This window comes from Anguilla anguilla, chromosome 12 (genome assembly GCF_013347855.1).
Source record: "Anguilla anguilla isolate fAngAng1 chromosome 12, fAngAng1.pri, whole genome shotgun sequence".
Taxonomy (NCBI): Eukaryota; Metazoa; Chordata; class Actinopteri; order Anguilliformes; family Anguillidae; genus Anguilla; species Anguilla anguilla.
Window position 1 is genome coordinate 24231539 of NC_049212.1, and position 14762 is coordinate 24246300.

A 14762-nucleotide genomic window follows, 5' to 3' on the forward strand; every position below is an offset into this window, starting at 1 on the left:
ACAGAAGTACAAGCACTTCTCAATAACAGCGTAACAGTGTGTTGTACTGCTCGATCGGGAGGCTAAAATCCTGGGGTAGCCGAGTCCTGTAGAAAATATCATCTTAAATGAGTCAAACGTGTGTTTTGATAAGAACACAGATACATAATATGGTGCCATATGAGATAGGAATGTTTGAATAAGAACTGGTCATTCTGACCACCCTATGATTGTCATATAAAGCAAAGCAATGATATTTCTTAACTATGCATCGCTGCAATCTGACTGGATCTGGGAGTGTACAGACCTCATTTCCTTTCTGCTATCAGGTAGAAGTGGCCATAATCCTGCTCTGCAAATACGTTTTCTGTTCAGTACACTGCACCTTTGCATGGGTAGCCTGAATTACGTCACATTAGTCTTGCACATCACCTCAGGGTGTAATGTTTTTTTAACTGAGGAGAATAGGAAATGACAATTGCGTGTGTGAAACAGAATTTGGAACTCTCCGCACAGAGTGCGTCATTGAATTGAGGTATCCGGTAGGATGCATTTTTAAGTAAGCATTGCTTACTTTAGCTCAGCTGCCTGTCCGGGCATGTTCAAAATAGTAAGGCGGAGTTAGAGCTGTGCATCATATATTGACAGACTATTGTCAGCATGACCCACTTTAAGTTTAAAGTCAGTCTAATACATTAGCAGACCAGCGCCAAGGCAGTGGCGTGAATCCAAAAGGGGGAGATACAGGGGGAAAAAAACAAGGCACGCGCACACGTGAAGGTACACACGCATCTACAGACTGAAACGGCAACCCTTTCAAACATGTTTCGATGATGTAATTACTCTGTGGTTCTTTTTTTTTTTTTGTGGGAATAACTGAATTCAGTCACAGACTGAAAAGCTGTTGGTGAATCACAGCAGTAAAAACTCGGCTTGGGGAAAGTTCACCCATCGTAAAGTCACCATGACCTAGTCACCATGACCTAGTTAGTACTGTCAGAATGCCAGTTTATTTTAGTGTGGTCACATGACATGTGTCGCTTGAGGAAGAGCCGACAGAAGAAGATAGAAGGCAGAATTTTAAGAGACAGGACTGAAGAGGACGCCAAACTGCCTGCCTGCCACCTCTCTCTCACCCCTCGACCTCTGCCGCCAGGGACAGCGCTGGCCTCTGACCCCGGCAGCAGCCTCCAGCCTCACTTCTCCTCCGCCCTCCCTGAAGCCCGTACCCTGGGGAGGGCAAATATTCCCTTAAAGGGGGCCCTCGTAAACCTTGTGCGGAAGGGTTTGCATCAGGGATTATGTGCAAGAATGTCAATGTACTGGAGAATCTGACACTGCCACGTGTGAGGCTTCCTGCACGAGGGAGTGATGTGTGCACACGTGTGTGTGTGTGTGTGTGTGTGTGTGAAAGAATGAGAGAGAGAGAGAAAGAGAGTAGTGAAGTGAACTCGAATTTACATTTAAGCTTTAAAAAGAAACATGGGTGTTGAGCGCTTCCTGCTGTCACCACAGTATGAGGGCATGAGTGAGAGTGTACATTCCTGAGCCTGCGATCATTTGCTCTGTGTGTACAAGGGCCTGGTTCAAAGCACAAGGGTGGGCAGAGAAACAGAACAGTGAAACAGACAGACAGAAATATAATAATATAAAGTCAGTAGTGGGGGAGGGAAGAGGAAGAGAGGGGGAAGAGTGTGAGAGAAAGAGGGAAAGAGAGAGAGACAGGGAGAGAGAAAGAGGGGGGGCAGAGAGGGAGAAAGAGAAAAGCCGCGTTTCCACCGCAGGAACTATACCCCGGAACTAGGAACCTTTTGAGGAACTCAGTGCGTTTCCACCGCAGGAACTAGGGTCTAAATTTAGTTCTGGGGGCTTTGTTTTACCCCCCAAAACGTTCCTGCTCGGAGGGTAGTACTTTCCGAAAGTACAGGAACCTTTTGGGTGGAGCTTGCAGCGCTGAACATTTCTGATTGGTCGAGTACTCGCAGCATTTGAGTTGTATTTATTTTCCGCCATTACCCGCCATGTTTGAAAATATGCAGCGGCAAACCAATTTATTTTCATAATAACTTCAAATCAAACTTGTATGTTATGCGGCGCAGTAGCCTAGTTTTGGTTATAGCCTGCCAACGTCTTGGAATTATAACGTGTGCTCTTCTGTTCTTTTCTTGCTTTAGTATTCGTTTTATAAAATGCTAAGCATTCGTGCTGGGACAGCATATTACGTAGGCTACCAAAACATTCAAACGGATTAATTCGGTTGCTGAATATTTTCTTCCGGATTTTCTTTGTTAGCCCGTTGTAATTGACTCAAAACGTTTGATACAGTTATGTGAGGTATGCGGTAGTTCTGCATAATTAACATTGGTGATACAGTACAAGCAAACTGGAAATCACCTTCCGCACTTTTTATCCGGGTAAAATAACAGGTTAATTCTAGTAATCTTCCCTTTAGCTTTTTCAGACTGCCGTAATTTTACTCAATTTTACTGCCATTTTTCAATTCCACGAAAAGACTATGGACTAATTTATGGTGCATGGTTCGCATCTGGAGGGCACACTTCGCTGCTCGGCTAGCAGTAACTTCGAAGGAAAGCAAACGGTGGCTGTACCACTACTAATTTACATTTTCACGCAAGTCCGAGTTTTCGTTCTATTCTTGTCATTTTGCCATTAGCCTATATGGAATTGACGACGAGAAAGTAATCAAACAGCAAATTGTTTACAACGTGTGCATGTTTTCTGCTGTTGTTGCCAGTTATACATATAAATGTGAATGCATTCTGTCGCTTCGGATTTCAAGACATGAAAGCGAATGTTCGCATAAAAACATAATGAATGTGTTTGAGAGGATATATGAAAATCAATAAATACAAAAGTAACCATATATAGTCATTGTTGGTAACTCGTTGTATATAAGTGGAATAAACCCCTCCGGGCTGTCCCGGTTATTAGAAAATAATGTAGGCTACTTCGGTGGTAGAATGGGGTTACAGAAGAAATCATATGACAGATGGACCGACGACAACGTTTTTCAAACGTCAGTGGGCTAATTTGCCTAATCTTCGCGGTACTTTAGACCCCGGTGGAAACGCAGACAACCATTGGCTGAAGGAACCTTTTAGTTCCTGGTAAAGTAGTTCCTGGGACTGAAAGTTCCGGGTAATTTTGGTGGAAACGCGGCTAAAGAGAGTGAGGAGGCAGAGAGGGAGAGAGAGAGACAGAGAGAGGGGGAGGCAGAGAGAGGGAGAGAGAGGTGGAGTGGGCATTTACCTGGGACTGGTCGAAGTGCATGGTGATCTTCAGGGTGCCCTCGTACAGCCTCTCCTGCAGCACCTCTGTGCCTCCAGACTCCAGCTGCGGGGCGAAGCAGCTGTGCAACCACTCCATCCACGTCATCATCTGCACCCGCTGCATGTTCTCCTCGCTGATGCGGAACATCTTGGAGCGGAAGTCCTTCACCTCCTGGTCCTGGAGAGCGTCCAGCTCGTGGAGACCTGCAGGGGCGCCGCCGAGCCAGCCGGTCGTTATGGCGATGCTAGCGGCCCTGATTACGGTAGCCTATCATTTGCCATTCAAACAGCTCCAGCTTCCGACCAGTATTACTGATTATGTACCATTTGTTTACTTCATTTATTCTGCCAGTTTCACACGTCTGGTAGGGATTCGCACTTAATTTAGTATTTTTTTTTTTTGACGGTTCTTTTGTGTCCCTGAGCATCTTCATGTTCCACAGAAATGCAGTTCTTATGGGAGTACATTACTTTGACGTTATACGCTGTGGCACAGTGTCCGTACGGAGACTCAGATACCGTTACAGCCTCATTACTAGCATCCCTCCCACTTTGCTACCCCTGTCAATGTATTCTCCCCTATTGGGGGCTTTCAAATTTATTTGCTCCTTTTTGCTTCAAGTAACCATGGAGATGGATACGGGCCCCACAGCGGTCCTCGTGGGAGCCGCCCCCATCCCCACCCCGAAGATTTCTGTGCCCGCGGTGCATCGGTCTCACCCGTTCAGGCGAAAATCTCTAACTGGCTCTGGCATCGATAAACACACCTGACAGAAGCGCGGTGAAAGGAGGGATATGAAATTGATCTGATCAGTCTCCTCCGATTAGACTCAGACTGACTGGCGCGGAGCCATGAGGTCGTCATCCAGACGAGCGCTCTGACGGCCCCCGCGTGCCGCCGCACTGACGCTGCTCTGCGAGGCGCGTGGGCATGGGGCCTCACAACAGCTGCCCGAAAATAAATACAAACCAAAAGCTCTGGCAGCGCTATTGTTCTGTCAGAAATAACCAAATAAGCACCAGCATTCTACAGGCTGATGTTAACCACCTACATCCTACATACTGATATTAATCATCCACATCCTGCATACTGATATTAATCATCCACATTCTACAGGCTGACATTAACCACACGCATTCTACAGACTCATATAAACCACCTAAATTCTACAGGCTGATAAGAATTATCTGCATTCTACAGGCAGATATTAACTGTCCGCGACTTCAAAATCTGCGTTCTGTTTCTTGAACTGCTCTCTTTGACGTCTCAGACTTGTCCATGCCAGGCCGTCTCATCAACGAGTCACACAGGCAATATGCCCAGACATTAAATTTGGTCCTTGTCTTTGATGATGACAATTAATGCACTCACTCTCATACTAAACAGTTCAGACACACCGTGAAGTCAAGAATGATCAGGGGCAAAGCAAATTTCAGGGAACCCCAGAATCTGTTTTCAGGATTAAAGGCAGGCATTTGGAACTCTTTACCAGTGTTTTGGTCCCAATATTGGAGGTATGCTAGTACCAATGAGAAACTGCGCAGGTGTGAGGGTTTCGGCTGTGACTGAGAATGGGGTCCGGTGGTTGGGACGGCAGCTACCTTTGCCGATGAGCACGCCGATCTTGGAGTCGAGCAGGCGCTCGGCGCGGCCGCAGTTGCGGGTGACCAGCTTGAGCACGGGCAGGAAGGGCCGCACGTCACACAGACGCCGCGTCTCGTCCTCCAGCTCCTCGTGAACCGCCGACTGGTTGACGCACTCGAACATGTGGGACTCCATTTCCCCCAGGAAGCTGAACAGGGGGTAGGCCTGCGCCTGCTTCCATAGGAGCTGTGGAGACACACGACACGTCTTCAGAACTTATCAGGACGCCACATACTGTCGTACACAAGTCCCCAGAAATGGTAGCTGAAGCCTTTAACAAACAGGCCCTATGTGAGTAAAAACTGTCTACTGCCAAATAACCATAATGCCCTAAAGAAACACATCGCACCACAGACCAGAGCTGACAAACAGAGCTAAAAAAAAGACTACAAAGTGAATGAGGGAGCATCAGCTACTATGCACATTAAAAGAAATGTCATGCTTTTACACTGAATCTGCATTAATGAAATGAGCTTTTGTGACCATAGAAAGTAGAAAAGGAGAACCTTTGATGGAAAGAAAAAAGAGCACATAATCATAAAATGGCAGTGCCCCACGAGGTCTTGTGTTCCGTCGAATGTGATGACACAGCATGAGTCAAGTCTTCCATTGGACAACAAACACATTAATCACACTTCCTGCTGCAATGGCTTGCTTCAGCCACGCTGTCGGAGGGTCAGAAGTGTGCCCAAGAGGTGATGACATCACACTCTGTTGAAACGCAGGGGGTCGGTTGGCCGAGTCTGCAGCCCAGCCTTTCTGAGTAACACAGCATTCCAACTTGCACTGACACCACAGTAGGCAAAAATAAGCAAGAATAACACTCTGGGATTGATGCAGAGGCTTAAAGGTATGGTATGCGGAAACAATAACAGTGTCTCGGCTCTTAGTCCATTCAGGTAGCTCCAGGTTTAAGGCCCAAAACAGGTGCCAATCTGGCAGCAGTCGCCATTATGGCTCTTGTCAAGAATGGGGAATGTATTTTGATTACGATTTTTTTTAAAAACAACAACAACAAAAAAAAACATTAAGTTGAATCAACCGGCCATTTCAGAAATTTTTGTCATTTTCAGTCATTCTTGATCACAAAACATATTATCAACAAAAATAATGAATCAGTCTTGATGGTGACGTGCTTCAAATTTGTCACACGCACTTAAAGTTAAACCATGTTTTACTCTTCAAGAAATTTCTTTCATCAAAAATATATACAAAAACTACAAAAAACAAAATTTCCTTTACTGTTCAATGAAAATATAAATGAAGAACCATTGCGCAGTAGAGGTATATCATGGGCTTTCATTGGCCTCACTTAAGGGAGTTGTGGCATTTTTCAGCTGAACAGAAAAATCCTTGCACCGCCCTGGTACTAAATCAAATCTCCCCTGCTATAGACCAGGCAGTATATTTTTCATTGCGGTCACAATTAAACCTTTATTCTCCTGTGCCCTGTCCCGTAAATCACAGGCCCCCCCTGGACGCACATCTATTCCGCCACTGCCATCGTCTGCTCATGCTTTACGGCGCCACCCCCCCCCCCCCCCCCCCCCCTTCCATCGGCCCACAGAGACGCACACTTCCGCACGACCCCTCCCTGCTGCTCCAGGTAACGTCCTGGCCTGGTGCCAGATACTTCCACTGATAAAAAGACTGAGGCTGAAGACAAATGGTAGAGAGACAAGATGAAGCTAAGACGTTTTTGCTTTATTTCTTCCTTTGTTCTGTTAAAGTCCCCTTTAGACCATTCAAGTCCGAGGGTTAAAAAAAAAAAAAAAAAAAAAAAAACTGGACTTGAAATTTTCATGTGCTTATAAATCAAAGAAAAATATGTTTCCTTGGCCATTGAAAGTCATTGTGGATAAGAGCGTAAAATAAAATCAGTCATGTAAATGCAATGTCCACATTTATAGTAATTGGTGCCTACAGTAGTGGCTGTGGCTATTCAAAGCAGCAAGCAGTTAACCTGCATGTTGGGTATATAAGGAATAAATATATGAATAAAGTTGCGATACCACAATCATTTCCAGCTGAATTAAACACCAAAGTATTTCATTTTGAAAACATACCAGAAGAAAGCAACTCATATAGGTATTTTGGCCACCAACAACACATTCTACAAGTATTGTTACATCATTGATATGTTATGTGCTTTTTCCAAATTTCAATAAGTGTGTTCAAATGTTTTTAGTTTTAGTTAATTTATTTGACGATTCACTTTAAAAGTATAATTACATGGTTGCAAACACCAATGTACATGCACAATTAAAAGAGCATCAAGGATAACACAAAACAGTCACAAAACTCATTTCCATTGTGGTCCTTGCTGTAGCTAGATGTTCATAAGAAAGTTTAAAGTGACAGTGTGTGACAGTGGGGTGACAGTGAAAATTAGCTGCTCCGTGTCTGGTGACCTGCCTTGTTTTTCACTGAACTGCAAAACCAAAACTCCAACAAAAACACTCGTTTACCACGCGAGAGGTCTTTGCGAAAGGTGATGCACTGTTTACGCCTGTGCCGACGCACAACGGCACCTCACTTGACGAATACTAACCCCACCTGACCAACACGTTTGGAGCCAGTACCACATGACAGGAGATTTGCATTTGCTGAGCACGCTCACAATCTGCCTTTACCAGAAAAACAAATGAGGTACTGTACAGACTGTTCACGCACACTGTATTCTGCCAGGGCAAAAAATTAACTTGGAAAAAAGCCCAGCAGACTTGGAATTATTAGGCCAATTTTCAATTCAGCTAATTAAAAAGGTATTGATTAGCTGAAAATGCTGATTATAAAAATCATGATAATATAAATCATAGGGACTTATGCATTACCAAGTATCATTTTTTAATAGCCATGTTGGGTTTGAAGCTGTACTGTAGTAACTATTGTGACTCATTGTGCAGTTTAGTGGGTAGTTGTAGTATTGTCCTTTTTTTGATGCAATTAGTACAGTTCTGGTTGGTATAGCTTTGCTAATTAGCAGAGTGTGTTTACATGGCAGTGACGTTTTAGTTATTATAGCAGCGGTGCTGGATGAAGACTTGGTCAGATTATGACAAGGGAGTCTATAAGAGTTAATCAGTACATAATGTACATCCAATTTACTGTTGCATTGTTATTAATTAAATTAGTATGGTTCTAGGTGGCATATGTTAGCTTACATTCAGAGATTTTTTTTATGATGCGCTTAAACCTACTGTTCTCGGAGCATCATTGGCCAGACCTGGCACCGCTGCTCCCATAATCTCATGAATTAATTTATGTTCCATTTCATTGCAAGTTTCTCTGGATAAAAGCATCTGCCAAACGACAGTAATGTAATGGATGTAACCTCCCTTTAATTTCCATTACTGACAAGCTTACTTCATTCATAAAGCAAAAATATTTCATTATAAAACAACTAGTTCAGCGGGCAAGCTAGGTAGCAAAACTATGCATACTACACACACTCACCAGTTTGATGTGCTGTATGGTAGCTTCCCGGGGCACGTCCATCTGGATGTAGATGCCAGTGGGGAGCAGGAAGTCCACGGGGACGCAGTCCTCATCGGAGAGCTGCGAGTTGGCCGCCCAAATGTCCAGCATATCGGTCATGGCGGGAGGCATGGCAGGGTCTGCCCACCAGCAGAACCATATGGACCTGGAACAGCAGAACCAACCACACCTGTGAGCACAAACCATGAAACACCATGCTGTCCACATGGCTCTAATGGAGTGGAAATCAATGACATGACAATGTCCAAGATCAACATACAAAACCACATTCACCTGGTAAAAGGTTATGAGAGTAAAGGTGTTATTCATGTACCATTTCGGTGTATAAATAATAAGAACTGAGAAACCATTCCAGACATTTTTTTCAAAAATAATTTTTTGGGCTGCTACCAATTTTAATACTTGCATGCAAACAACATGCTTTACAAGGTGAGTTCAAACAATGGTAGTTTTACATCTTCTGGTTTTTGTGGTCTTCTGCGTCAGTCGCGTAAAGTGTAAATTTCCAATAAAAAAACAACAAATACTTGTGTGTAAATGATTTTATAATGACCACCAGAGACTATAACTCCTGCAGGATGTTGGTAGTTCTGTGAAGCCAATGTCAGAACAATCCTGAGATCAATGGAGTTTTGGTCTTGCTTTTAGATCCACTCATTTGGCCATGTTTTCTGGATCCAATCACATTTCTCAGAACACTTCTTGGCCTCTGTCCTGGAAGATTTTGTCTTGGGACAATGTGGTTTGAACTCCATCACTGCCAAAAACATTCAAGGGCACTAACAGGCTTCCAGAAGATGTAGAGCAGATGTAAGGACACCAAGCCACAAAGTACACTAGATGCTTGCAATGCCTCTCACTAAACCACAGTTAGACCGCACTATAAAACAGTTGTCATGCATGAATGAACTCCTTGGGCCCATAGCCAACGCTCCCTAAGAAAACAAATAAAGATTACACATCTCTACTTAATATCTCCAATGTCATCCACAAGGACTACAATAATGGCAAAGACATCGCAATGGGTCAGAAAGGACTAGGCATGTCCACCATGTCCCAATCTTGAAGGTGGGGCTTGCAAGAATGTTTTACCCACCAACACGAAGTCAGAGTTTCCTAAACACCAGGGCGACAACCCAGCCTTGCCTTAGGAGGATCCCTTGGTTGGCGGAGGCGCATTAAACCAGAAAAATGCAAAGCAATTTTTTCCCCCCTAGGCAACGAGTTGATCCAAAAAGGCTTATTCAAAGTAATTCAAAGAAAGAGGAGCTCTGTGAAAAGAGCACGGAAACCTCGCAGCGCACGTGTCCGGAGCTCGGGTGAGTTCCTGCGTCTCCCGGCGCTTGATACGGTGTCTCAAAAATGGCCGCAAAGCAAAAAGAGCAGCACCTGGCTGTCAAGCCCCATGTTCCAGATCCGAGCGCAACGGACACGCTGTCCTTTTGGGCAAGCGTTAGAAACGGTCATGATTCAAATCCAAACAGGGAAGTCAGACAGCCCCCAAAGCAAATGGGGAAGAAGAGTTTGAACCTCCCTTGAGAAACTCCAAGCCCAGCACAGACACAACAGCTCTCTGCAGACAGACATAAAGCCATCCTTTGCTCAGCTCCAGCTGCTGAGGTAATGGCTTCTCCTCCAGGTGGAGCGAGGCAGACCGCTGGTTCAGGCCCGGTCCAGCACGTGTCCCAGATCAGCGATTTGGAAAGGGACGCCACACATCACAGACCCTTCTGGGCCCCAAGGGGACTCAGAGGGAACAGATGGCACCTCGTTCAGGAGAGTGACTCGCCCAGCATCTGGACTGGCACTGCTATGCAACCAGGCCAGATGTCCCGAGTACCCAACCACTCCGATATTCTGTCAGAAATAAGAACTGACACCAAAAACTCTTGGCAAACACTAGTTTTTCAAAAGTCAAATATGAAGACCAACTAATATGCAATAAAATTCAACGTCTCACCTCATCCAAATTCACCATCAATAGCTCAAAGATATTGCCTAAGACTAGTGCTTTGTCTTAATTTAAGTGATTGATTGTCAAACTCTCAGAGTTAGCAGTGCAACGCCAACAGCCAACGTAAATGCACATACTAACACATGGCAAATGTACTTAACTAATATGGTCATGCATCAACCATGAGTGGTACATAACTCAGCTGTGCTGCAAATACTGGACAATGGCCCAAAAGTTTGCATGATGCAGCTTTCATGCAAGCTCAGTTTTCCCATGGACAAGAATGGGTAAGTGTGACACAGTCAGTCCCCTGATTTACAAAAAGCCTGACGCAGACACTGCTGTAAGAGAGCCATCTGTGGCAATGCAAGGCTCAGTGGTTTCCAGAGAAAAGTGGTCAATGTCAGCACTCTCGAAAAAGAACAGCTTAATTTGACACTTCTCTGCAATACCTTTGTGTGACAAACGACACAAAAACCTGCTTTCATCCAGGAGAGAGGTGTAAAGACTATCAAAGGCAGGCTGGAGTGTCTGGTTCAGCTGCTGAAAGAACTGCTCATACCTGAGACTGTGAAAGCCTGGGGTGATAGGGGAAGGGGGAGAGAGAACCACATCAGTAGGAACCTCCCACCCCAAAACCATTTCACATACAAAACATTCCCCCAGAACAAAGGCTATACACATGGATAAATGCACATAGATCTTAACACACAGACAGACAGTATTTCCAAGACACAGATGTGGTTTTAACACAGGAAGGTTGGGGGAAGTCGCAGTGCGCATGAGCACGTACAGAACCACAGAAACAGGATATCCACAGATACACCTCAACAACTGACTACCGGCAGTCTCTCACACACTGAACTTGCCCTACTTTTCAAGAGAGCGAATTGAAGGTCAAAAGTTCAAGGGCCCAATAAACATTTCCACCATGTTTTTAAAAGCATTCTCATCACTGTATGATATTCCCAGATGGGTCATTGTGTCTATGAGTAAGGTACATTACCTCAGCTAAAAACGTTCCAAAAATGTATGAAGGTATGGAAACCTACCAGTGGAAAAACAGAAGTGAATAAAGGATAATTCATTTGCTGAACTGGCTGACAGCAGAATGTTTTGTACTTTTTGAGCACTGCATTCAAAAAAGGAGAACAAAAATTCCTTGTTGGTGACCAATGAACCTCAAAGGCCCCCTCCCCCCACTCCTATTCTATAAATATCCAGCAGGGACTTCACACAGGGGATCTAACGGGATAACCTGATTCAGCATTCCTGACCGACGCCGGGTTAGCAGTGCGGGGCAGACGGCTCGTTTAAGCCCCCCGGAGATAAGATCAGGGCCCCTCCCCCCTCCGCCGGTACAGCGCAGGCGACAGGCCCGCGGCCCCAATGCCACCCGGCAGCCCTGACTCACGCCCAACTGTGGTTCTTACTCACTGGGGCTCTGGCTGCCGGCCAATCAGGGGCCTGTAAATGGGCATGGCGGCGACCGCAGTAAAAAATAAGGGCAGCCGCCCCCGAGTGCGGCAGCGTGATCGAAGCTGCCTGATGACAGGTGCGGCCATTGCCCCGTCCTTCCGGGCAAACCACACAACTCGTGTCGGGGCAAAAACATTGTGTATGTTCTAACTATGTAGAGTCTGGCATTATGCAACCCTACCCTCGAGTAAATTACATGGAATTTCCCCAGGAACAACCAACTATAATAATGACGGAAATGGACAGGTGAGAGCAATGTGCACTTCGGATTATGATGTCATAGGTGAAGACTGTGACCTGTGGGGGGGGGGGGGGGTAGGGGGGGGGGGGGGGTTCTCTGCCGGCCCACAGAGATGGACACAGTGAACACCATGGCAACTGGCAGCAAAGCTGGGTTTAACTGCACTAAACCTGCAAGTCAGTCCAAGATGCACAGAAATGAGGGGGTGGGGAAATGTAGTTGGATAGGAGCTTGGAGTGTGAGCGTGCAGAACAGCAGTAAATCAGCCTCTCTGACCCAGAAATTGCACACTCACTCAGAATAGTCAAGTCCAGCACCCTAACCACACCACGACACCATTCCCTCATACAGACATGAACAAAGACAAAAACATTTCCGTCTTCACAGGTCTCCACTCCCACAAGCCAACTTTCCTGATCACATCTCACTAGACAGCCTTTACAAAAACATTTAGACATATACAGACGTGCACACAGACACGAATACACAAGCACATACACATACATGCACAAATTTAGAGATGCATACTTTCTCTTGCTCTCACACACAAACATATACCTATCTACACAGGCATACATAAAAGCACTCTCTGACACGCACACGCAAAAAGAAAAACAAACACAAACAAACACGTCTGGTCCCCATGGGGATTACCAGGCTATTATTAGTAACACCGATGCTCTGTGGAAAGCTATGGTCTCTTTTTTTTTTTATCCGTCCATTTGAGTGAACACGACACGCGAAGAATACGATCCTCAGCCGTAAAACACGCTACAGGATATGAGATCTCTAATTTGTTCCCGTGGGCGCTGAGACGAGGCGAGGGCTCTACACGTTGCCAATGTAAAGTAAACGGGCAAACCCGCTCCATTATGTCATTAGCGGGACGACATCTGGTATCCGGTGGAATTGGGCGGCTATAAAGGCGGCTTTTTTCGTTCTCTCCGCACATCAGCCATAATGTCTGAATAGCTTGGTTAATGTTTAAAAGTGATGCGTGAGGCTTATTGGTCTGCCCCCTCGGGCTGATAGCGAGGGCTGCAGTGTGTCAACAGAGCCCTTTCATGCCCGTCGCACACCTTGGCACAGTGCAAACACGCAGCAGCGGGCAGGAGGCCGGGTCCTCCAGGGCAGCATGGCAGCAGTGTTTGCAGCAGTGCACGGGCCGGAGGCCGGGTCCTCCAGGGCAGCATGGCAGCAGTGTTTGCAGCAGCAGCGGGCAGGAGGCCGGGTCCTCCAGGGCAGCATGGCAGCAGTGTTTGCAGCAGCAGCGGGCAGGAGGCAGAGGGCAGGAGGCCGGGTCCTCCAGGGCAGCATGGCAGCAGTGTTTGCAGCAGCAGCGGGCAGGAGGCAGAGGGCAGGAAGCCGGGTCCTCCAGGGCAGCATGGCAGCTGTGTTTGCAGCAGCAGCGGGCAGGAGGCCGGGTCCTCCAGGGCAGCATGGCAGCAGTGTTTGCAGCAGCAGCGGGCAGGAGGCCGGGTCCTCCAGGGCAGCATGGCAGCAGTGTTTGCAGCAGCAGCGGGCAGGAGGCAGAGGGCAGGAGGCCGGGTCCTCCAGGGCAGCATGGCAGCAGTGTTTGCAGCAGCAGCGGGCAGGAGGCAGAGGGCAGGAAGCCGGGTCCTCCAGGGCAGCATGGCAGCTGTGTTTGCAGCAGCAGCGGGCAGGAGGCCGGGTCCTCCAGGGCAGCATGGCAGCAGTGTTTGCAGCAGCAGCGGGCAGGAGGCAGAGGGCAGGAGGCCGGGTCCTCCAGGGCAGCATGGCAGCAGTGTTTGCAGCAGTGCGCGGGGAGGAAGGGCGAGACGCTCGGCTCACGTGGTGCAGTAACAGGAGAGAACAAGAGGCGTTCACGGCGGTTCCGAAGTGTGTTCTGCGTTTTCCACCCGGGTTGAGGAAACGCATCCGTGCGCCGCGAGAAACACGCTAACCTTTTAGCCCCAATTTAAAAACCCTGAAGATTAAGGGCTTTCCCAGCAACGGGGCGACGCTCGTAAACAAACAGCCAGAAGCGTGGACGCGCCTAATCGCGAGGCACCTTGGATCAGGATGCACACAGAATACATGAATACAGCTGAAAGCGGGTAGCCAGGGATTCTGCCAATCAGCTGAGCCACTGAGACTTTAATGGGAAAAGCAAACACTTTGCTAATCCTCTCTGCTGTACAGAGACTGAAGTAGGATATACTGAGGCTGCTGCTCATTTCCGCGGAGGGCCAATGCACATGATTATCTACGTACGAGTGAGTCGCGCACTGACAGGGCTGCCCACACTTAGGGGACCAATGGCAGGCAGGTGTGTGAAAATGGCAGCCAATGAGAACCACCTGTATAACAACAGCCACATGGCTATTGGCCGGCTGAGGACATCTGAGAGAAAACAAAGGGAGCTCAGAAGAGATCAGTGCTGGTCACGTGAGTGCTGGGCCCAGCAGTGGTGCAGGCTGAGAGGCAGAGCTTTGGGCAGGCAGTGTGAGCTGCCAATCACAGCGGCGTGGGCTGGCGACGGCAGCTTGTGAGTCACTGCAGGCAGAGGTTCCTGTGATTAATGCATCAGGCTCCGATTCACCTTCAGTCCCTTCAGCAGCTCAGCTCTGGCCAGCACAAGGGATAACACGCTAACGCAACCAAGCATACATGCACAGAATGTCAAACACAACATTACAGACCATTACTTTCACA

General features: G+C 47.0%; 2 protein-coding genes across 3 annotated transcripts in view; both read right to left on the reverse strand.

The window, feature by feature from the left end:
• pik3cb (phosphatidylinositol-4,5-bisphosphate 3-kinase, catalytic subunit beta) overlaps positions 1–14762 on the reverse strand; it is a 60329-nt gene that overhangs the window by 23004 nt on the left and 22563 nt on the right. For both annotated transcript variants that reach the window (XM_035385106.1, XM_035385105.1), the window contains exons 3-5: positions 8371–8557; positions 4872–5100; positions 3250–3473 (exon numbers count right to left, since the gene is read on the reverse strand). In XM_035385106.1, the coding sequence (XP_035240997.1) occupies positions 3250–3473; positions 4872–5100; positions 8371–8523 (606 nt within the window). In that variant the 5' untranslated portion in view covers positions 8524–8557. The remainder of the gene's footprint in view (positions 1–3249; positions 3474–4871; positions 5101–8370; positions 8558–14762) is intronic.
• Positions 13149–13985, reverse strand: LOC118209961 (keratin-associated protein 10-2-like). Its single transcript, XM_035385699.1, has one exon. It carries the CDS (start codon positions 13983–13985, stop codon positions 13149–13151), a length of 837 nt encoding a protein of 278 aa, XP_035241590.1.

Coding starts and splice junctions, on each gene's coding strand:
- LOC118209961 (XM_035385699.1), bottom strand. CDS start 13,985: ATGCGTTTCCTCAACCCGGGTGGAAAACGCAGAACACACTTCGGAACC.